The 22,798-nt window shown below is 39.3% G+C and overlaps 2 protein-coding genes across 6 annotated transcripts in view; one reads left to right on the forward strand and one right to left on the reverse strand.

The window, feature by feature from the left end:
- dennd4a (DENN/MADD domain containing 4A) overlaps nucleotides 1-11,999 on the forward strand; it is a 32,717-nt gene extending 20,718 nt beyond the window's left edge. For both annotated transcript variants that reach the window (XM_042495646.2, XM_042495647.2), the window contains 12 exons: nucleotides 270-392; nucleotides 1,263-1,373; nucleotides 3,324-3,398; nucleotides 3,511-4,349; nucleotides 4,799-5,015; nucleotides 6,145-6,236; nucleotides 6,568-6,743; nucleotides 7,005-7,368; nucleotides 8,229-8,346; nucleotides 8,635-8,797; nucleotides 8,920-8,984; nucleotides 10,191-11,999. In XM_042495646.2, the coding sequence (XP_042351580.2) occupies nucleotides 270-392; nucleotides 1,263-1,373; nucleotides 3,324-3,398; nucleotides 3,511-4,349; nucleotides 4,799-5,015; nucleotides 6,145-6,236; nucleotides 6,568-6,743; nucleotides 7,005-7,368; nucleotides 8,229-8,346; nucleotides 8,635-8,797; nucleotides 8,920-8,984; nucleotides 10,191-10,327 (2,480 nt within the window). In that variant the 3' untranslated portion in view covers nucleotides 10,328-11,999. The remainder of the gene's footprint in view (nucleotides 1-269; nucleotides 393-1,262; nucleotides 1,374-3,323; nucleotides 3,399-3,510; nucleotides 4,350-4,798; nucleotides 5,016-6,144; nucleotides 6,237-6,567; nucleotides 6,744-7,004; nucleotides 7,369-8,228; nucleotides 8,347-8,634; nucleotides 8,798-8,919; nucleotides 8,985-10,190) is intronic.
- A 91-nt stretch (nucleotides 12,000-12,090) lies between these two features.
- Nucleotides 12,091-22,007, reverse strand: slc24a1 (solute carrier family 24 member 1). 4 transcript variants are annotated; one of them, XM_088080550.1, is made up of 10 exons: nucleotides 21,894-22,007; nucleotides 20,382-21,569; nucleotides 19,112-19,171; nucleotides 18,768-18,876; nucleotides 16,874-16,954; nucleotides 15,944-16,032; nucleotides 15,518-15,775; nucleotides 15,343-15,432; nucleotides 14,226-14,392; nucleotides 12,091-14,125 (listed from the first exon to the last, which is right to left on the reverse strand). In XM_088080550.1, the coding sequence occupies exons 2-10, from the start codon at nucleotides 21,420-21,422 to the stop codon at nucleotides 13,876-13,878; spliced, it is 2,145 nt and encodes a 714-aa protein (XP_087936676.1). In that variant the 5' UTR covers nucleotides 21,423-21,569; nucleotides 21,894-22,007; the 3' UTR covers nucleotides 12,091-13,875. The 4 variants fall into 4 exon arrangements, with proteins under 4 accessions (XP_087936676.1, XP_087936675.1, XP_087936678.1 ...); XM_088080549.1 differs by having other exon boundaries at nucleotides 15,878-16,032; XM_088080552.1 differs by lacking the exon at nucleotides 16,874-16,954.
- Between the last annotated feature and the right edge of the window lie 791 nt (nucleotides 22,008-22,798).

A 22,798-nucleotide genomic window follows, 5' to 3' on the forward strand; every position in this document is an offset into this window, starting at 1 on the left:
GTTTTCCTCTCCTTTAAGATAAAAATAAGACAGAAAAGTGACATCTGGGTTATCTTTTGGCACTCTGGTATCATGTTCATGTTGTTCAGTCTCGTTGATGGCGATATGACTTTCAAAGCATTCCTGCACCTTCGCAGCGGATGACACCGATTACAGCGATGTTCAGTGATTGTTTATACAGAGCTCTAACACAAGCAGGGCTCGTATCCTGCTGGTGCTCTGTCATTTGTTTTAATCATCCTCATCCCTTTTCTGTTGTCTCACTTCAGACGGCAGCGATCTTGACACAGTCAGTCACGGCAGTTTGGACAGTGCTAATGACTCCGCAGAGCGCACTTCCATCGACACTGACTTCACTAAAATGGACTCCAGCGATGATGGATTTAGTACAGGTAGGAAACGGCTCTTTCTTCCTCGAGCTATTTCATTCACTCATTAAGTGCCACCGCTTCTCTTTATGTCTCAGTTTCTCTCTGAAAAAAACTCTCAATTTGATTTAATTCACCACTTCAAAAGCAGCTAAACCACATGATTCATGAACTTTAATTTTGCATTTCTCCACATGAAAAAAATATAAACCAGACTTTGACAACAAATGGATTCCTTTCTTCTGCGAAACCAGAGCACCATGATCCCACCATTGTTTGGTTCTGTGTAAAAATGCAAATGTGCTGTAAAGAAGGGACTTTCTAGCAGCCCTGTAGTGCTATCTCTGTGTAAAAAAGACTTTTTTTTGTTGTTTCATATTTTGTCCTCACATTATTAATAATGGGCTGTAGATAAAGGACAGTGGAGACAACAGAGCTTATAGTGGTCCATCAGCAGGATAAAGCTCTTCCACTAACACTATCATAGACTTGAATCTGGCTCATCACTTGTCTCATCTTTTATTCCCCTCAGCAGAAAACAAAAGAATAAAGCAGAAATTGTGAGAATAAAATAAATCACAGTCGAGCAGGTTTGTACCTTTTTTCCTGCAGTTTGACCTTGTGAATATGATGCAAGTTTTCAAAGACTCTATTCCTGCTGCTCCTGCTTTTCTATTTCTGGGAGCGCTGTTTGCTGTAAGCTGTAGGGAACGTTACAGTGCTCTGTTGAAGAAAAACTCTCAGATCAGTTGTCATTTGTGTAGCTATCCAGAGACTAAATATCTGTTTTTTGATTCCCTCAGCTCTTTCCGAAAGAGGAAACTAAGCAGGTGAAAAAACACAATCAAATAAGTCGATGTTTGTCAGAAGAGTAAAGCCTCTTATGTTTCTCAGGTGGACAGTCAGACCAGGGCTACGACTCACTTTCCAAAGAAGAGGAGCGGATGTGCAGCAGAGAGAGTGACAGCGCAGCACTGACTGAAGACAAAGGGCCGCTGCAGTCCAGTGAGTTATGGATTAGCTTCTATCGCTCATCTTTGACACTTAGCTACCATTTCTGCTGGAGTGAATCACCGTTTACTGGCAGTGAAATGAACACTCTGGCTTTAAAAGCTCGGGTATCATGTGGCAGTGTGGGTGTACTGTATTCTCCAACGGTCCATTTGCAGTTATATTTAGATGTTTTTGAGAAACAGATTCTGGTGTTGGATGAATGCATTATGTAAGCAGGTGATTATTTGCATGATAGGATTTGTCTTGAATTTTGTTGCTATTAACACCGTGTCTCACTTGATGAAATCTCTGTTCCAGCCCTTGTGATCAATAGTCCTCACTCACTAATTGGTGTGGGCTTTTCATTAGAGGCTTAATGGGGCACTTAGGTTTTTGGGACAAGACAGCCATATTTATAAGATTAATAGCTGTCCCTTAAGGAGCCACACAGCTGCCAGTTTCACCCTAATTCACCTCAGTGCAACAGCTTCATGCTGCTGTAAACAGCAACACTCCAGCAACTGATGATTTTCTTTATAAAATGTAGATTTTACATGGATGCAATGACAGAGGTATGACTCAAGTCACATGACTTGGACTTGATTCACAAATCTGATGACTTTAGACTTGACTTGCAACTTGACGTGGACTTAAACACTTATGATTTCACTTGGACTCAAGCCTTTACCCTAAAAAAATACCCGATACCTTCCCCCAAACCCAAAGATTACAAAGTATTTTTATTATAGTTACTATTATTTAAAAACTTTGCCATGAATCAAATAATTTCCCTTCATATTTTCAATAAACTCATGTTAATGTTAATCTTTTCTTATTTCCCTTAGACTTAAACCGTGCAACATCATACAGTAGCATTTAAAACAATGAATAATCTTGCAGAAAATGTCTGATAAATTAGAAAGTTAAGGGTATGTTTTCCAATATGAGATATGAATACAATAAGCCAGGAGAGAAACAAAATTTCATTACGTTGTGGTCCTGTTTAATAGTGCTATATGCTGTAAAAGTGAAATGTCAGCAGTACTTCATATAATTATGTTCAGCTGTGCTTGCTTGAACAAATTTTTAACAATATTTTTATTGACATTTCAAGTTTCAATAGATGTACATCAATCAACAAATATGTATCCCCTCATACAGTCACACAATCCCACAGACAAAGAAAATAAAATGAGCAATTACAATAAAATAACTATAATAATAATAACAGATTATAAATGAACTGAAAAAAATAAATAATTGATTAGATGAAAATATAAGAATGAATTCAAAAATTAAAAAATGAAAAAAATGTGAATAGAAGAGTGATTTAATAAACATCAAAGTAATAAACTAAAATGAGCTAAAATAAAGTAAATAAAATAAAAGACAGGATCAATACTTTCATGTGATCCATAAAACTTTTCCTTTTCAGTAGGTGATACATGTTTCATTGGCCAAGAAGAACATAAATGAGTCCAGAATACAAACAATCTCTTTTTATTTACCTTTAACATTAAGTAAACCTCTCCAGCCTGAGACATTTCATCAACTCATTTTTCCACGTTTCAAGTGACGGTGGTTCTACAATTTTCCAGCAGAGTGCAATCTTTCTTCTTGCATGAGAATTTTTGTAAATTTAATGCATATTCTTACTCTGTTGTTAGATTGGCATAACTGTAAGCAAATAGCACATTTTGACTTGTTTTAGGAGTTGAAACTTGAAGTTTAGGATTTCTGACTTGACTCTGAACTTCACTCTGGACTATTCAATCTTGTCTTGGGATTTCACTCGGGATCTGCCTTTTTTTATTTGAGATGTGACTTGGGACTTGATTGCACAGACTTGAGACTTGTAAGTGAATTGCAAAAGTGTAAAAAAAAAAAAACTTAGTCTCACCTCTGTATAGTGCCGATTTAAGAACTTCTGCTGTAATGACTGGGTGTCATTTAAATCTCCAGCACCAGAGATCGAGGTTCCAATCAGCAACGCCTCTCCTTCTGCTAGAAGCTGCAATTCAACAGATGTCACTGCAGGTAGGATTAGAAAGATTGTCATGGAATCGTTATAACTGCATATAAAAGCCTCAGATGTCAGTCCAACTTCATGTGAGCTGAATGTCATGCCACGTATATGTTTTTGTCACAGGCAACAAGCTTGCTTCCAGTCCATCTAGTGACGCCATTCTGTGTGGAGTTCTGCCAAAGTCAGAGAGGCCAAAATCTCTGGACTTGTCTGGTGGACAAGGTGGCCTCAGGCTCACCGTTCCCCACCTTGGCTCATCAAAGCAGCATCACCTAGCTGCTGACAGGCTGCACGGGGTAGAAGAGGAGGAGACAGAGACCGATAAGCAGAAAGCTGCGGTGGAGAGAAGTGTCAGCTGCAGCGGTGCAGTGGACAGGCCGGGTTTGTCCATAGAGAGGAGTATCAGCTGCAACGCTGGGACTGTAAGCAGAACAGGTGTTATTGAGAGCGGCTTTGATCCCCTGTCACTGATGGCGGCAGATGCGGTACAAGAGTGCGATCAGGAGAACAGCGGCACAAACACGGCCCGCCGCGACCTCGCCGATGAGATTGAGATGTACATGAATAATGGCAACAGCCCTCTGAGCAGCCGCACGCCCAGCGTGGACTTGCAGAACCCCTCGAGCCCCTTGTTTCGATCCGCCTCGTCTCCTCACACCTCCCCACGACCCTCTACCCTGCTCCGCTCCAGCACACACCTCCCACTGCCGGTGAAATCAAAGGAGAGGCTGAGGCCGTCGCCCTCGCTTCCTCTCGGTGTGGGTACCAAAGACAGGGAGCGGCCTTCCTCTTTGGTGTCGCCCTCTTCACCTACTCCCTCCTCCTCATCATTCTCCATGGACTCCCTGTTCACTCCGACCCTGGACATCTTCAAGAGCAGCGTCATATCTGCAGGGAAGGGCGTGGCTGAGAAGGCCAGCCGCCTCTACTCCCGCCTCTCCTCCCAGACTTCACTAACACAGGTCAGTAGTGCAGCGTTTCCCTGTCATGGCTCGTTCTTTGAAAGTCTTTGAAACTGTGCCATCCCAACTGGGCTCCGCTTCTTAATTCACACATTAAACAAAACAGTCCAAATCACAACACTGCAGTTCCTGATTCCGTTGCCTTCATTTGGCTGATTTAGTGTCACTTTTAAACAAATTAACACAAAACTTTCTCAGTCTACCGTGAGGTCAAAGACTGTACCGACACTGTGTTCTACACACTTGGTTGCTGTAGACACAAAAGACACAGTCCAGCCCCCTCTATCACAGCTGATCATAATCTAATTAATCACATTGATAAGGAGTCACCTCATGGATGAAAGAAAAATCCTATACAGATTAGGCAACTTGTAACAATATTTATTTTAACATTAAAAAACCTTTAACATTTACCTTACTGATATTTCCAGTATAACTGTTTCCTGCAGGATGCAAACTGTGACCGGATTAGTGTATCATCGCTGACCTCAGGAGAGGCAGACTGCTCCTCACTGCTGGATAATGACTGCTGTCTGGATCCAGACGGCTTCACCTCCCCCCAGCACGGAAATGTTTCTCGACTCAGGAGGAGCCCAGTTGTAGGTCACAACAACCTGGGCAGCCCGAGCACCCCCAACAGAGTGTTCAGACACAACTCCTTCTCTGGTCAGTGGCATATTCTTGAATCAGTTTACAAACATTGTTGGAATAAAGTGCCTACCCAGTGAGCAATTTTTGCTTCTAAAAATGTTCTGAGAATGGTTCAGCCAATGCAATGTTTTAGTGATGTTTTCAGCAGCAAGTTTTCTTTCAGTTCCCAGACTGATCTTCTTAAAGTTAGGGTAACATTCTCTAAAACATGTTGAAAATTGTTTTTTTTTTAACATATCACAGTACAGTACATAGTACGTAGTACAGTATAATCATTAAAAAAATGGTCTGTAATCTAAGTCCTCACTAACATTTTCTTCCTTTGTTTTCATGTAACATTGTGAGAACATTTTCTGAAAGAACATTCTCTGATCTGTCACCTCGCAACATCACCAAAACATCCTAAAAATACACCAGTTACATCTTTACATCTTCTTTAGCATTTAACCATATAAACATCTTTAAAATGTTCTTTGAACATTAAATTAATTAAAATGGTTTCTTTAAAACATTATTGCAACTTGTAGGTAACAGTAGCCAGTGTTGTGGGAACGTTCCCTGCTAGCTGGGCTAGTTTTCATGCTGATGTGTGGAATTTTAAAAATATTTGCTCTAGACGAACAATGCAATCCACACTCATTTAAAGCAGTTGGCAGCCTTTATGAAAGCATCTCCGACATGAAAAAGTCATAGCTCACAGCCCTGCTCGTTAAATTTGCTGTGTTAACTGCAGAGTTGTGTTGGTTCCTAGCAAAACACTTCTTGACGATCTAAATTTAGAGTAAGAGCAGGGCTCAGTAATGGAGAGCGTTGGGTGTTGTTCTGTGTGAAACTAGGCCAGCAGGCGTGAGGGCTGATTCAGTGTGTAGGCTGTTCTGCACTCAGCCACAGGCCCTGTGCTATACATAAACACAAGAACATGCACATGTGCATGCACACTCACGTGCACACACCAATGTGAAAGAGACTCTCTAAACCTGCAGCACAAGAAAAAAAAAATCCACTGACTATACACTTCAAGAACGAGTTGCTGCTTCTTCTAATTTTTCTTTTGCTTTATCAAATCTAGATTTAGCTTTGACAGTTGTGTTAAATCTTGGCTTTGTCTCATGTGTCTAATTGTATAATCCTCCCTCGTATCCAGGTGGTTTGGCACTTCCTTTCAAACCCCCCCACACTCCAGATTCCTCCCCTGACACCTGCCGCTTCCAGCCCACTCCCAATTATACCATGGAGGTAAGCTATTCTCATACAAAAATCCCTCATCTGGATTTTTATTTATTTATTTATTATTATTAATTGTTGTTTCTTATTTTTTCTTTAAAATTAAAGATAATTGATCTATTTATTTATTCGGCTGTAAAGTTATTAATGATCCAGTGGGTGGGAAGCGGGAAGTTTGGTAGGAACTTGTTTCAGATGTAACATGTTCAAGCTGTATTTGTTGTTTTTGTGATATATTTGGAAACTACAAAAGACCTTGATCAAAAAAACAAAAATCTCTCATCTGTAGACGGACTCAAATTATCATGATTAAGTGTTACTCTGTCTGCTGCGTTTGTCCTAGGTGCTGATGTCCAGCTGTTCGCTCTGTAAGACGTGTGACTGTCTGGTGTATGATGAGGAGATCATGGCCGGCTGGACAGCAAATGACTCCAACCTCAACAGCACTTGTCCATTCTGCGGCACAGCCTTCCTACCATTCCTCAATGTGGAAATCAAAGACCTGAGACCACGGAGAAGGTAAAAGCTCCCGTTACACAGAGCGCTATAAAGTACAGAAACGCTTCAAACAATTATCCAGGTGCTTTCATCATTTCACACTGAATCCACTGATAATATGAGGTTTAATGTCTTTGATCTCTTATGCTAGACTGTCTATTGTTGTACTGTCTCGCTAGCTGGCACTTTTTCTGAGACGCACTGACACACAAACGCACTCAGACACCAAGTCTTTTATCCCCACGGCTTCTTTAAACACATCCACTCCGTGTCTCCCCTCAGGTCTTCTGAGGAGAGTAATCCTGTTACAGAGGAGGTCACGTCGGCTTCCCTCAGTCCCGAGGCCAAAATGTCTGCGGCAGACTGTGCAGCTCCGTCACCTGCAGCGCCCCCGCAGGAGCAGCAGAGCAGCAGGAGCGCTGAGCCGGCTCCCGTGACGGTGCCCTACCTGAGCCCTCTGGTTCTGTGGAAGGAGCTGGAGAGCCTGCTGGTAAATGAGGGCGACCAGGCCATCTCCTCCCCGAGCGTTGTCGACCAACACCCCATCGTCTTCTGGAACCTCGTGTGGTACTTCAGGAGGCTGGAGCTGCCGAGTAACCTGCCGGCTCTCATCCTGGCCTCCCAGCACTGCAGCAAAGGAGACCAGGTAAACACACAGGTGTCTGTCAAGCTCTCTCACACACACACACACACACACACACACGGTTGTGTATAAATTGACCCATTAACGGTAAGGCTGTCATTTATCAGCTCTGTTAAATGCGCTTTTCCAGTTTGTTGGCATGAGTTAGATGCAAATATCGATACCACTCTCATATCTGCATGAAGCAAAGCCAAGAGAGAGCTATTGATCTTTCATCTAATTCTCAGCAAAAAGGCAAATTTCCCAAAATGTCAAATTATTCCTTCAAACCTCATGTGTGTATAGTTAAAACTTTGGTGACTCCTAGTGGCAGTTTGAAAAAAAAGACAAAAACAGAGCAATGCATAAAATCAGCACACAGACAATTCCAATTTTCACTGGGAACATCTCTTTATTTGGTTTTATGAAAAAACATGAAAAAAATATGTTTATAAATGCATCAACATTAACATTTTCCTATAAGGTCTGTAACATTCAAAGTAAGGTATTAATCATTTGTTCATTCAATCTTTATTTAGTCTTGATGGATCATTGAGAGCAACCTCTCATTTACAGTGATGTCGTGAAAAGTACATCGCACAAAAATTCAACCAAAAGTGCACGATAAGAAGAGTAATAAAATAATCTAACCAATTAAAAGCATTTAAAACAATACAGTTTAAATAAATCCAAATTTACAATGATATTAGAAAAGATTTTTTGACAATTGTTTAAGACAGTATCAGACTGTGACAGAAATATTGGTGATCAGAGATCTGAACTGACCAATGGATAGAAGTGATTTAAGTTTCAGAGTGGATTGCGGGACATTCCATGTGTTAGCAGCAGAAAAGCTAATCGTTCACCTGCTTTACCCCTTGCAGACTCCGCAGAGCGTCTCCTCCGAGGACAGTAAGCAGGTGCTTGTGAGGATAATGTGGGACAACCTGAAGTTGCACAAAGACAAAGTTCAGCCCTGCTATGTCCTGTGGAACACACATTGTAAGTCGCTCAAGCATTTACTTTAACTGAAACTGAGCCATAATGTAGTTCACAAGGTGAAATTATTGTGCAGAAAATGATTCTGCTGGCAAGTTTGATCAAGGTCAGATATTTACATGTAAATTGAATAATGCATATGAAGTAACTAGAAAATCATGCATAATTCAGTTCAGAGCTCCTATTAGTCATGCCGCCCTTATCAGTGCTATTCTTTCAGAATTGATTTGGAGTGATGGAGATGAACGAGCCTTTGAACGGGGGGTGACTTTTACCTCTTGTTCTTTGCAGGCGCAAACTCCCTGGTTCGCTCTGGGCTGTGTGAAGATGGCCAGCTCTTCACTGTGGAGCTGCTGCAGGGTTTTGTGAGGAGCATTAAGAAGAGTGACGTCTATCAGCCCATGAGCCAGATCATCCAGCTGCTGGGGCCAGAGCTGGGCTTTAAAAGGCAGAGGTGAGAAGATAAAGAGTTGAGCGTATACAGCCATGTGTAAAAAGCGATATGGATGGAAAATCTAATTGTTTTTCTCTCTCTCTCTCCCTCTCTCTCCCTCCTTCCCTCCCTCCCTGTAAAAGGAGCTTATACAGAGATTTATTGTTCCTCGCTCTGGTGGCTCTGGGAAAGAACAACATAAATATCAGTAAGTCCCAAAGTATTATATCCTGTTTTTAGCCAGGGTTTGTTTATCTTGGTCCAACAGTTCAGTGCAGACAGAAATATCTCAACAACAATTTTATGGATTGCCATGAAATATGGTGCAGCCATCCACTGTGCTCAGAGGATAATTCCTAAACACTTTAAGTGATCCCCTGACTTTTCCTCCAGTGCCACCAACTGGTCAAAGTTGTCATTTATCCTGCAAAATACCACAACTTTTACCTGACAGAGTGGTACAGAAATAGCGCAGATATTAATGTCCTGAAAAAGATGAACTGAGATCATCCAGAGCCACGTGTTTTTTAGACCAAATACCTGTAAAATGAATGGCATGGAAATCAGCCACAGATGTACTTTGTGATTAGTGCTTAATTCGCAAATGTTAGCATATTACCATGCTTAAAAGATGGTTAGTATCGTCTTCTAAACATCATCATGATAGCATTAATGTTATTATAATTAACTAAAACTAGGTGTGGAAGGAAAACATTTTTTTGTTAACTGAAATAAATTTTAAAAACTCTAGACTTTTGAAAAAAAACAAAAAGCCTTAAAGATATTATGTTCTTTAAAATGAACTAAAATAGAATAAAATTATACAGTGATACGTGTGTTTGAATATTAATGAAAATAAATAATATTATGAAATATATAATATTTTACTGTCAGTTGTTGACACTATTTCCATGCTTTCCATCATTTCTGCTGCCCTGAAAGATCACGCAAATGTCACTACTCATCAGCTCGGGCATCATCGAAATTTCCCAATTTCCCACTCATTATTATGACTTTGAGGGCCGTTCATGTGCTTGTAACTTGTAAATATGATACTTCTGGGGAGCACATGAAGGCAACATTAACAGTTTTTAATTTAAAAAATTAGTGTCCAGGCTGCCTTAAAGCCTTTTAAGTTGACAGAATTTGAGAGGACAAGATGAGATAATTTTGTAACAGTTCAACTTCTCAAATTCAGTCTACTTAAAAATTAAAGGGAGCCCAGACACAATTTTTTTTAAGTTAAAACAGATTTTGTTTATTTTTACAGCGAGCCTCACAAGCCCAGCTTTAGAACAGTCTTTTCTCTGTAGAGATGCTAGCAATGTTATTTTCTTGCTTTATTAAACACATGCCAGTTATTTCACTAACACATTACAGAAACATTTTTAGCTAACCGTCACCTGTTTTGCAGATGCTTTTGATCGGGAGTACAAGTTGGCATATGATCGCCTCACCCCCAACCAGGTAAAACTGACACACAACTGTGACCGGCCCCCCGGAGCAGGGGTCATGGAGTGCAGGAGGACTTTTGGGGAGCCCAGTCTGTAAAGTTCTTCTCTTTCTCTGTCCCATTATGTTTTTACTTCACGGTTACTGCTGCTGTTTTTCTTTTTTTATTTTGTTGGACTGCTCCTCAGACTCAGGACCAGCTCACCTGACTGGAGCACAAAGCTCTTAAGCACAATGGGAAAAATGACACTTAATGTTAAGCAACTGCCATGAGTTTCTTGTATACTGTTAGAGGCGTGGAGTGACAGCCTTGTGTTTGTAAATATTTTAAAAAATCCACTGTATTTTCAGTATAACTATAATGTTTGTACAGTTATTATACAGTCTATTTTATGACTTTGTTTCTGTTGAAGCTGTGAGCAAGTACGTTAAAGTAAGCGTGATCATCACATTGTCAAACTCATAAGTGGTCCTGGTGACCTTGTTAAGACTGTTGTCGAGTGTGTGTATAAAAAGTATTTGCTTATAGACGTTTGTGTTTTTACAAAGCACTTTGACGAGATGAGCTCTTACCGGTTATTCTCATTTATGTAACGCTGTGGCCCAGCCGCCTATGCTCAAGTGACTTTTTATTTGGCTGCTGCAGAACTTTCTGCACTGTTTGATAGTTCCATTACATGCAGTTAATGAAAGCAAAGAAATTCCTCCGCTTCCTGTAAACATGGCAGGGACAAATCATACGCCCGTGTACACTAAATTAGAGGGTAACATCAAAAAATTCTGAACTTTTGAATCAAGAGGGGAGTGCTCAATTATTGTATATGCATCATATTATTTCTTCATCCCCTTTTTTTTAAACAATGTAACAAAATAACCCAAAAGGAAATAGTATTCCTATGATTTAATTACATTTTTTAAGCAGTACATTTTTTAATGTGATGTGTTATAAGGGACCACAAGGATAGATTTCCTTAAAATAGTACAATCAAACTTATAGATGGAAAAAAAAACTGAAAATAATGTTTGTTTAATCGACACTTTTTTTATAAAGAAAATAATTTATTGACACAGTAATGGATCTATAAAAATGTACAGAGTAATTGATTCTTGTATTTTGTATATTTCCTTTTGGTCATCCCTTTGTGTATGTCAAATTTCAACATTTGGACAACAATGCACTGTTTAATGTTACATACAGTAGAGTTTTGTTTTTTCTAAAGACATTGAAATCTTTGGACAGATGATGGCGCATGTTTTTTTGCACTGAGATTTAAAAGATGCGTTAAAGTCAAAAGTGTCACGTTAGGACAACAGCTCAGACCTGCCCTGATTCAAATTCACTTCCAAAAATGAGTGCGATTGTTCACTGTGTTAATATTGTATTTCACTTTTAACTGACAAAAACCTACCTAGATTCTGTTCCACATCTTATTGCTGGACTTCACCTCAATCATTTATGATGTTATGATGCTGGATTAATTGAGGCTGTGTACATGGAATAAACACCAATTTCACAGCATGTAAATTAGCATTTTGATCACCTTATAAGATGTTACAAAAAAAAACAATGATGACCAAAACATCATCTGATGTCTACATGTTGTTTACACAATTTGTCAATTTAAACAATGTTTATGATGTATTATTTATCATTTGTAATACAGATACTAATTTGTATGATTTTTATATAAAAAAAAAAGAAATCAACTTTTTTCCCCTGGCTGGATTTCTAGTTTGCTTTCATTTATGAATAAACACATTATTCTACAGATGTCAAGTTTAATCATTTCCAAAGTGCTATTGCCACGCTTGACCTTTTTATAAAAAGCTGATGTGTATGAAAGAGTTTAAGCAAGCTCAGATTCTCTATTAATACATTTTATTAAATGGTTGTTGGTGCAAGTATTTATACAAAATTCACATTTAGAAACCTAATACACTTTCCAAAATCTTCATATACCCTAAAGTTCTAATTAGAGCCCGACCGGTACAACATTTTTTTGGGCCGATGCCAATGTCAATTTTGGAGATTAAAAAATTCTGATATTGATATTTTGGCTGATGTTCTGTATGTATACAATTTTGCAATGCAGTTATCCCTCAGATATTGTTATCAGCTACCTGTGACAAAGATAACACAATGAAGGCAGGATAGTTTGTCATTCTATGTTACTCTAAGCATCTTTTTCTGCGTCATGTTCTGTTAAAAATAAACTTTAAATATCGTGCATATCTGCCAACATATAGGCCAATACTGATATATCTGTGATGGGCCACTATCAGCCAATAATATTGGCCAACCGATATATCGGTCAGGCTCTAGTCCTAAATGCATTCTGTACATGTTGTTTTGTAAACAGTGAAACAAAAATGTTAATATCCCTGTTAGGGTTGATCCCTGAAGAGTTCCCTCTTTTACACTTACCTACACTCTATCAGACAGTTCTGCATCCTTTGATATCCCTGAAAAAAATGTGTAAAAGCTGCCATTTATACTAAAAGTAAAAGTTCTAGAAAAAAGACTTGAGTCACAAATTTGATGACTTTTGATTCAACTTGACAAAATAAAAATAACAAAACAACAACACAATATGGACCTCAACACCCGCGACTCATGACTTCACTTAAACCTAAACCTTTTGACTCGAAATACTTGAGGCCTTCCCCCAAGCCATTTTGGGAAACGAAAATTGTTAACGTTTTTCCAGTATGAGCCCAGTTAAACTGCAGTACATTTGGTGACAAGCAGGCAATGACTTGAAACTCAAAGTTTAGGACCTCCACCGTTAGACGGTTTAACGATAGATAGCATGACAGTTACCCAAAAGTGTAACATTTCAATCTGGATCGCCCCCTGGTGTCTATCTGCAGTATAGGTCATAAAGCCCGCCCCTCCATGTTAGCGTATGGGACATGGGCCGAACTAAAATTTCAAAGTACATCCCAAATAAATTTTTCCCAAATATGGTTTCTGTCACTGAAGGTAATTCTCATCACCCTGATGTTTGTTTAAGTGATCATTTTAATGAAAAGTTTAGTTTTAATAAAGTTTAGTTTTAATGAGTTATTCGTTCTACGAAAAGAAGATTTACCGCCATGACAGCTGTGACAACTAATCCATGTGCTCGCATTCAATGCTGCTGCTTGCGATTGATCGGGCGGGTGTTTTGATAGAAAAAAACCCACTGTGGATATTGCTTCCGCTCAGATTCCGGCTCCAAATGACGTCACCGGCACACAATGGCTGCAGCCATATTGCGGATATTTTAGCTTCACTTGGGGGTAAATGGGAACGCGGCGTCCATCCTAATATACAGTCTATGCCTCAGACTTGTCAGTGTCGACTTAGTACTTTAACTGGGACTTGAGTGCAAAGACATGAGAATTACTTGTGACTTGCAAAAAAATGTCTCGGTCCCACTTCTAGTGATAATGATAATGATAATGTTGTCGTATGTGTATTGTTGTTGACACACTGGACACATATCGATGGTGGCAATGCAGAGCAACTACAGCAGCTTTCGGCACAGTTTCTACAGATATCCAGACTCACGTTCATGAGGACAGTACATGCACGGGTTAACAGTTGTGCTTCAGCTCTCAAGTGAAGCCAGAGCCCGCTGTAGAGAACTCTTTGGCTCACGTGCTCAGATGGAAACAGGGCAGATAATGATGCGATCCTCCAGCATCACGCTAAGTACCAGGAAGATAAAATAGAGCAGGAACATGGTGAAGCCCAGCAGCTTATTCATCTTCCACTTACAGAATGCAATGGAGATAATGACGAAGAGGAGCATGATGAAGAGCAGCACAATGGCACAGAAGAGCCCATTGCTGCTGACTGCCACTGGTGCAAAACCGTGTGTGCTTGAGTACAGGAGCCATGGCACTGGAAGACTTTTGGGAGAAAGTGACAGAGCAAGAACCAGAGAAATGGAAGAGATTAGTGTTTATCAGTGTTTCTTTTTCAAACATGACTCAGGCACTTGGAGCTCACCCCACTGTGATGTCGAAGATGTTGCTGCCTACGGAGCTGGACACAGCCATGTCCCCGAGGCCTTTTCGTGCCACAATCACGCTGGTAATGAGATCAGGGATGGACGTCCCTGCAGCCAGGATAGTCAAGCCCATAATCTCCTCTGATATGCCGATGGTCTCACCGACCTACAACGGCAAACTGAAGCTCAACGAGGATAGAGGCTACAGAAAGTTCATTTAATGGAGATTAGACCTCTCAAATTCCTCCTTTTTTTTATTCAAAACCGTGAATCCAATCCTCAACACAATATGATCATCAGAGAGAAGAGATTCTGCTGAATGTGTTGATGTGTTTTTTTTGTGTGTGTTTGTGGTGTAAAAAAATGTAAGAGTAGGTTTCACATTTGTCTTTTGGAAATTTCTTATCTCGGTTTATACAGGAGTGAATGGGGACTAAACTTGCACTCCTTTCACTTGGAGGCTCATTTAGCCAAATATGTTAGTCTGTTTTCTTCCTTAGGAACATGTCTGCAACCAGCACACGTTTTCATACATTTTGTTGTTCTACCCTAGCTCTAAACATTTCGTACCATAGACCACCCATTGTAAAATCTGAAACACCTGAAAAACACCATAAAATTTTAACTCATTTGGCCCAATAAAATCCTAAGTCTTGAGAGCCGATTAAACGCTTAACAATTTTCAGAGTCATTTGACGTGGCCCCAAAGAGGAGTGCCTTTGTTCACATTATTTGCTATGGGGGAATATATGGCAGTCTTCTGCAATTTCATGAAAATGGCTGGGCAAATCTCAAATTTAAAATTATATTACAGAAAATAAATTAAAAAGCATCCCAGCAATTTCTTTTGGTAATTTTTATGTTGCTTTTGTAATTTTTTTTGCTCAATTTATTTTTTATAAATTTTGTACATTTTTTGCAAATTTTTGGACCATGTCTTGTAATTTGCTCGTTGCCTTCTCCCCCATGTTTTTCATTCAAACCAATTTGCTCAGTTTTTAAAGGGTTTAACTTAACTAGAATATCACAACGCTCTGAGCCTGTGTGCACAATCAGAAGAAAACACATCTCTAATTCCATCTCTAAATCCATCTCAGTGTTGCTACAGCAACTGACCTGATGGGCCCACCACACCATGAGGTAGGAAAAAATAGCAATCCACAGAATAGAGCCCAGGAAGGTGACTGCAAAGAATTTTCTGGATTTCTGCGGACAAGGTAGATGATGTTAAAGCAAAAACATGGTGTTGTGGTATCAAAGATTATACTCAGAGATGCATCTGGGTGTTCACCTGGTTGCGAACATCTGGAACTGTGAGCCACAGGGGTAAGATGACGGGCAGCAGGAAGATGTAGGTGGCTTGTTTACGCGGTGTGTCAGGCCACTCTAAAGACAGAGGTTCTTCTTTCTCCTCTTCATCACTCTCCTCATCATCATCATCATCCTCATCGTCATCATCATCTTCACTGGAGTCATTGCTGTCTTCATCGCTGTCATCTTCATCACTGTCAGAGCCTCCTGACCCATCGTCTCCTGCTGGCACATCCTCCTGAAGCGTTGGGGTGGGAAAAAATAATAGAAGCGAGGAAAAGACCAAAGAAGCCTAAGAGGCGTTTTGCCTAAAGTTGTAGCTCTGAACATTGACTCTTACATAGACCGCTATCAAAGAGTGACTTCTGGGCTTTTTGAAAACCCCCAGGACATGGTTGGAGAGTACCTTCTTGTCCTCTGGTTGTTCCTTCTCCTCTTTCGCTGGGGCTGCAGCAGCCTCTGGCTCTTTGGTCGGCTTAGTTTTTCCTCCACCATCTGCGAAAAAGAATCCCAAAGATCTCGTGCATTTCCCTGATGCCTTTAACTCATTCGGCTATCTAAAAGAACTCCAATGTCATGTGTTTTAGGATCTGTCATGTGGGGAATGTGATCTGCAGTACTTCTCCACCTGTTTTTCTTTGTTTTTCTTTCATTTGGGTTTTCTGTTTTATTTTGTAATTCACATCTCATCTAGTTTATTGTAAAACCTGAGCAAATTGGTTTTTTTTTTTGGGGGGGGGGGGTGTTTTTAAAAATCATGGGGGGGAAGCAATGAGCAGTTTGGTGAGAGATGGCCCACAAATGTTAAGAAATTAGTAAAGGGTGATGAAGAAAATGACCTGAACATTATTTTAAAATGGGGAGAGAATTCTTAGAAAATTATCAAAAACTAGAGGAAAATGTCATATTTTATTAAAAGTATCATTATAATGATACTTTTAAATCTATGTCATGTGTACTATTGTTATTAGTATTAGTAGTAGAAATAGTAGTAGTCGTATTGTTATTGTGTTTATTTGTTACTTATTTCTTGCTATTTTTTTGGACCATGTCTTGTTAAGTGCTTGTTGACTCCTCCCGTGTTTTTGAAAGAAATTTAACCAATTTGCTCAGATTTCAAGGGGTTAAATTATTATAATGAAGGAAAAGTATCAAAGACATTTCATCTCTCTGTCGTCACAGAACCCGCTGGACTCACTCAGGTCACACGCTGAAGTAATTTGGGTGGCTGTGTACTTTTTGCAGCCGAGATGATGAGCAGCTTTCAGACTCATAAGCAGCCTCTCAAAGCTTAACGACATGATCAGTGGATGACCATCACATCCTTCCATGTTACCTTCACTTTTGTCTTGAGTTTTGCTCTCTGCCGTCCGTTTAGCCACATTATTCAGTGTCTCAGCCTTATCCTTAAATTTTCCTACGAACAACCAAAAACAAGCTTAGAAGAATTCTGAGATGGGTTACTCAGTCAGGTGATAATTATTACAGTAATTTCACAGTTATATGAAAACAAATAAGCAGTCACATCATTCGGCACAGAGCAAAAATAACACTGACAGTATGATGTCAAAAACAACAACAGCATCACAATTCTAACTGCAGCACAGAGCAATGTCATGAGAGAAAGAGTGAGCTTATTAAAGGGATTGCACAAGAGGCACAGCATAAGAAAAAACAGGATATGACTTTTACTCTCCATTGAAAACACATGACTGCACATAAATTCCACTGCTTCTTTGTCATTATTAGAAACAGCAGTTCGACTCAAATTGACAAATAGATATAGACATAAAAAAAGCAAGAATTTGCTGTTCCTTTTAACCCCATGCTTTTAAGTGAAAACATGCACCTCAAAGCAAGAATAGTTTATAGCTATATACATAGAAAACGTGGGGTACAGAGTATCTAAACATCAATTTTGATTTTAAATTTAAAGCATTTATAACTATTTATAGCCCTTTTCCCCCATTAAATTGGCCAATATTCTTGCACTCTTCTCTTAATCTCTTAGTAGTCTAATTATTATTTTTCTGTCCTTTACTTTGCATTATTATCTAGTGTAATGCTTTTTTGGAATAATAATAGTAATAATAATATTACAGTGGATTTATATAGCGCTTTTCTTGAACTCAAGGTTGCTGATATAAGGGCTGATGACTGTGATTCTCATTTATTTTTTACAGGTTCACTCAGAAGCTTGACCTTGTGTTCGAGTCATGGAGTGTTTGCTGCCTGAAGGCGACAGAGACGATCAAACCAGGTGCCAGAGCCACAGGTACACACACTGGAACACACTGTGCTGAGATCTTGCCTCAGGCGACCGCAGATGAAGAAAATATGAGCACTGCTTTGAGATGATCCTAGAATGCATCATCATAGCAAGATGCTCTGTAAAGTCACACTTAAATGATTTGGTCTGTTGTGTCAGGTTTACATATTTCAGTTAGATTTTTTAAAAGTAAATCCAATTAAGCATAGTAAATCTAATATTAAAAAACTAAGTAAAATAAAATAAAATAATACTGAGATGAATAGACTTTGAGAACTTATGTACATGCACCCTCTGAAATGTATTTTAATCAAGTGTATTACTTATCAAAATATATAAAATATGTTAATAAATAATACTTCAAATAAATAAATACAATAAATAATTTTTTTATAAATTAAACTATTGTTTATTAATTTTCTTTTATTTATAAAATCTTGTTTAAAAAAATAAGATTTTATCAATAATAGTTGATTCTCCCAAATATTTGAAATACTCATAATTAATAACATAATAACATAATATCCTATGAAGAAAGCCTAAGGAAAACCACTGGGGAATCTGCACTGGACCAATCTTTCACCATATCGTTTAACCAGCCAGCCAATACATCATAGTTAACAGATTTTGCTATCTGATTGAACAAAACAATATTAACACTTTCTGGTATGACACTCACATAATAGAATTCTTATAAATATATGTAAATCATTGTTTCTGTTGAATAAGACCATATGTGTCTTAAGAATCTGTTTATATTTCACTGTGGCCTTACAAAGGATACCTTGATGGACTGAGGCAGGTATTTATCTGCTTAGTATCAATCTGGACTTAGTGCTGCCTTCATTTGGGACGCTTTGCTAATCCATATCACTATGATAATGACATAGTCCCCAGACACTTGTTACAAGAACACTTTTAAAAGCACACAATGATCAATCAGTGGTGATATGGTACTCACCCTCTCCTAGAGGGTCTAATGTGTGGATCATGAGCTGGAAGATGGTGTTTCTCATGGTGCTGTTGTGTAAAGAAGCTGAACTTCCCCCGCGCTGAAGAGACGGCTTCAACTGGAGAGAGAGATGTCTGAGGTCATGATAGCTACTCACAGTAACATATCAATGGTATAGTCATGCACTAGAGGAGTTCAGGCTGGTGTGTGTATTTACATGCACCAGCACATAAAGGGAGGTGTGTTTACTTTGTGTAGAAAGGTCAAAAAGTTTCAGTATAACATATAGATAAATTAAGTAGAGTATGAGGATGTTGCTTTTTGTGTCTTATTGGTTGGTTGTTTAACTTTACCTTTAACCGATTCTTGTCCTCTGAAGCAGGAGGGGCGTTATCTTCAGTGTCCCCATTTGTCTGCGTGCAACAATCATTTTTCAGGGATAATCATTCATTGGTAGAGACAGACAAAAGTCATTTCATGCTAGTAGAGCTTAAATATCCGCATATAAACCACAGTCTCATACAGTACATTCTTTGGGTTTTGTTAGTGTTACGTGTGTACAAATGATTGAGATGCATGTCGTGTATGGGATTATAATTTTGTGATTTTATCCCTCACCACTTAAAAAAATAACTATGATTTGGTGTGAAATAGCTTTTTTTAACAGATGAAATAAATACATTAGCTCCTGAGGACAGCATATCCAGCTGAACAAATACCTCTAGTGTGCACAAATACTGTTGCTTACCATATGTAAATTAAGCCACAGTCACACACACATATATGTTGATGCAAGAATTTGCACAGAACAGGAGCTCCTTAAGGGATTGGTTTACTGTGGCTGATAAGCTTTGGTTTTTACCAACGTCTTTGCTTGAATCATTTTCGCAAGATTTGCATAAAGCCCCACAGGTGGGAGTAGAGTTGTCATGAGTGATGAGTAATGTGACTTTCTTTAAAATATTAACAGAAGCAAACACATGCACGTACATACAGTCCAACTTGGATCAGGAGCTGAACCAAAGGTGACAGTCTGATGAAGAGGTGTGAAGCTTGAGACGTCACTGCAGCTTAGTTGCATTAAATCAGTGATAACTGGAGCCCTGCAGTGTGTAAGCTATGTTTTGTCTTTTGACTGTTTCACTATTAAACCACACTGCTTATAATGAGTATGAAAGAAAATGTGACAAAACTATGCATGAGTGAAAGAGCTAGTTTCACATTTGTGAATATTCATCTGTATTATGAGCTGCCACATCATGTGACAGTATTACAAGATTAAACACAAGCAAAAGTGGTGCCGGTAAATCATTTTTGCAAATTTGCAACTTATTGAGAGTTGATGCATTTGTATTTAATAGACAGAATAACTCTACTTGACTCAACTTGACTCACTTCTATGGTACCAGGCACTTTTTCAAATTGTTTTCCACTGCAAATATTACTCCCTTAGCGTGGGTGGAACATAATGTCACTGCCACAAATAAGTTTGCACACTGAGTTCAGAAGCAATTAGGCAACTTCAGGCCAATGAAAACTGCTTATACAGACCATAATTGTGTCAGCTGAGTACATGTAAAATCTGGTGTAAGACCAGTTGTGTTCCTTCATGGGAGTGCTTACCTTTTCAGGTTCTTCCACAGCAATAATTTTGACAATGTTCTTGTGTTTTAGGAGTATGATCTTGAAGGCCTGCTCTATTTGCACATTGAACTTCATGAAAGTCACATAGAGCGTGTAACAGGCCACCAGAATCATGCTCTCCCACCACGTTATTATATTATCCAAAAAGAAGATGATGAGCATGATGAGGTCCAGTATGTAGAAGGATACGTCTCTGAAAAGCGGCCACCAGGTCAGATGGAGAACCTCCCGGGAAAACAAAGCGCACATCCCAATCACAAACAAAATGTTGAAAACTGCCGAACCGACGATGGTGCCGATGCCCACGTTGCTGTGGGCGATGAAGACTCCTATCAAGGAGGTGAAAAGCTCAGGAGCAGAGCCTCCGGCAGCCATGAAGGTGGCTCCTGCTACATCATCAGAGATTTCTAATTTGTCTATGATTACCCCCAGCGCAGGGACAAAGAACTCATCACACACAATTGCAAGTGAAATGAACATGTAGGTCATCCCAAAAATGTGGAGGATGACCCAGCCTCGTCTACGGTCCTCAACAGAAAATATATCTCGAGGGTATTCACCCTTTATATGTGGAGCCTCTCCAGGAGAAGCTGGGGTGACGGTTGTCACAGGAGGCGCTGGTGTGGGCGTCTCTCTCGGAGGCTCAGGGGCCACATAGATGCAATGCACAATAGTCCGGTTTGTAGTTGGCAGTGGTGGAGATTCAGTGGAGGTTGATGGTGTAAAATCATCTGTTGTTGTATCCGAATTATGCACCACATGCATCTCTGGTGTTGTTTGATCTGTGGGCTCTAATTCGTGTGTTGCAGTGAAAGGTTCCTCCAGCCCCTGAGTTTCAACTGTTGCCTCCTCAACCCCCTCAGTTGAACCCTCTCCAAAATCCTCTCCGATCTGAGGCATTGACAGAGGCTCGTACAGTCTGGCACTAATGGTCAGCTGGTAGAGGGTACAGAGAAAAACCCCAGAGAGGAGAAACAGGACCCGGCTCAGCTGCAGCCGCTTCCGTCTTGTGCAATACATTTTTCCTCCAAAGCAGTGAGGCTACTGGCTATGGAGAGTTAAGCTGCATAAATGGTAGAGGACAAGTCCAGCTCTCTCCCCAGAAGACCATGGGGCGACAGAAGCTAAAACTTGGGCAGCGTGATTCATGTCATACTCGAACCATGCCTATTGTAAATAAAAAGAAGCATCAACAGATGGCAAAACATTAGTGTAAATGTAAAAGCATGAACACTTTTTAGACAATGTCTCTGATCATTAAATAAACTATGTCTGTCATGGAATTAGTGCTAAGCCCATTTAGAAGCTGTTATAACTACTTTATTGCATGTTGGTGATTTAAGTGACCAAATAAATAAAGTAAAGTAAAAGTAAAAGTAAAAAGAAAAACTGCACAGCAACTCAAATAAATGTCATATAGTAAGGGGTTAGGCTAATATTGACAGATGGAAGAAAAAAAAACATGCATTATAACTACAGCTGCAGACTTACCACAGAGCCAGTGTCTTTCAAAGTCAGGGGTCCAAAATGCAGATTTCCACAGCTGGTTATTGTGGCACAAACAAAAGTCCAGACTGCTTCCAGTGGCCACAGGGTTATGTAGGACACAGGACAAGTCTTCACAATGGATCAGCATTATACCTAATACCTGAGGTCTTCTAAGAGGATTATGTGCATTGTCTCACTCTCGCTTTATCATCAGCCTACCTTTGTTATATTCAATTTAATGCAGAGTAAAAGTGGTGCTTTGGTCCAACATTATTATTTTACACAACTATAACATGAAGATAATCTTACTGACAATTGGAATTAATAGTGAAACAAAACATGGCAATATAAAATGGTACGGCTAACTTTAAACTCCAAAATGTATAATGTAAAAATGCCACTAGCATTGAAAGTATGGCGTGCCTAGTTGATCGTTTTTTGATTGTACCGCCATTGTCAGCACAGTAATATAAAATTAAAAGTTTGTATCACATAGGATCTATTTTTTAATGCTGATTTCACCCGGATGGGAGTAGCGATGTATGTCACATATTGATGACGTGAGTGAAGTTAATTCTGGAAGACACACAGTCTTTTTTTTTTGTGGCTCTGACACATATCAGTATGACTTACTGAAAGTTTGCACCTTGACTTATTTGGCAGTAAGTGTCAAGACTTTTTGAATTTTATCAGTCAGTTTGTTTTGTTTATAGAAAGTTAGCATAAGTGAGCCGAACAACAGTTAGGGACTGTTGTTTATTTATCAGAGGAGGATGGTGACTGGGGTGTGACTGTTTTGTTTTTTACCCTCCACAAAGTTAGGGATGAATGCATGAGCCTCCCTCCACCATGAATTAGTTGTTAGTTTTTACTACTTATGCTTTGTTTGAAAATAAAAAGCTGAAGAA

This window comes from Plectropomus leopardus, chromosome 7 (genome assembly GCF_026936395.1).
Source record: "Plectropomus leopardus strain MGB_pleo_1.0 chromosome 7, ASM2693639v1, whole genome shotgun sequence".
NCBI lineage: Eukaryota > Metazoa > Chordata > Actinopteri > Perciformes > Serranidae > Plectropomus > Plectropomus leopardus.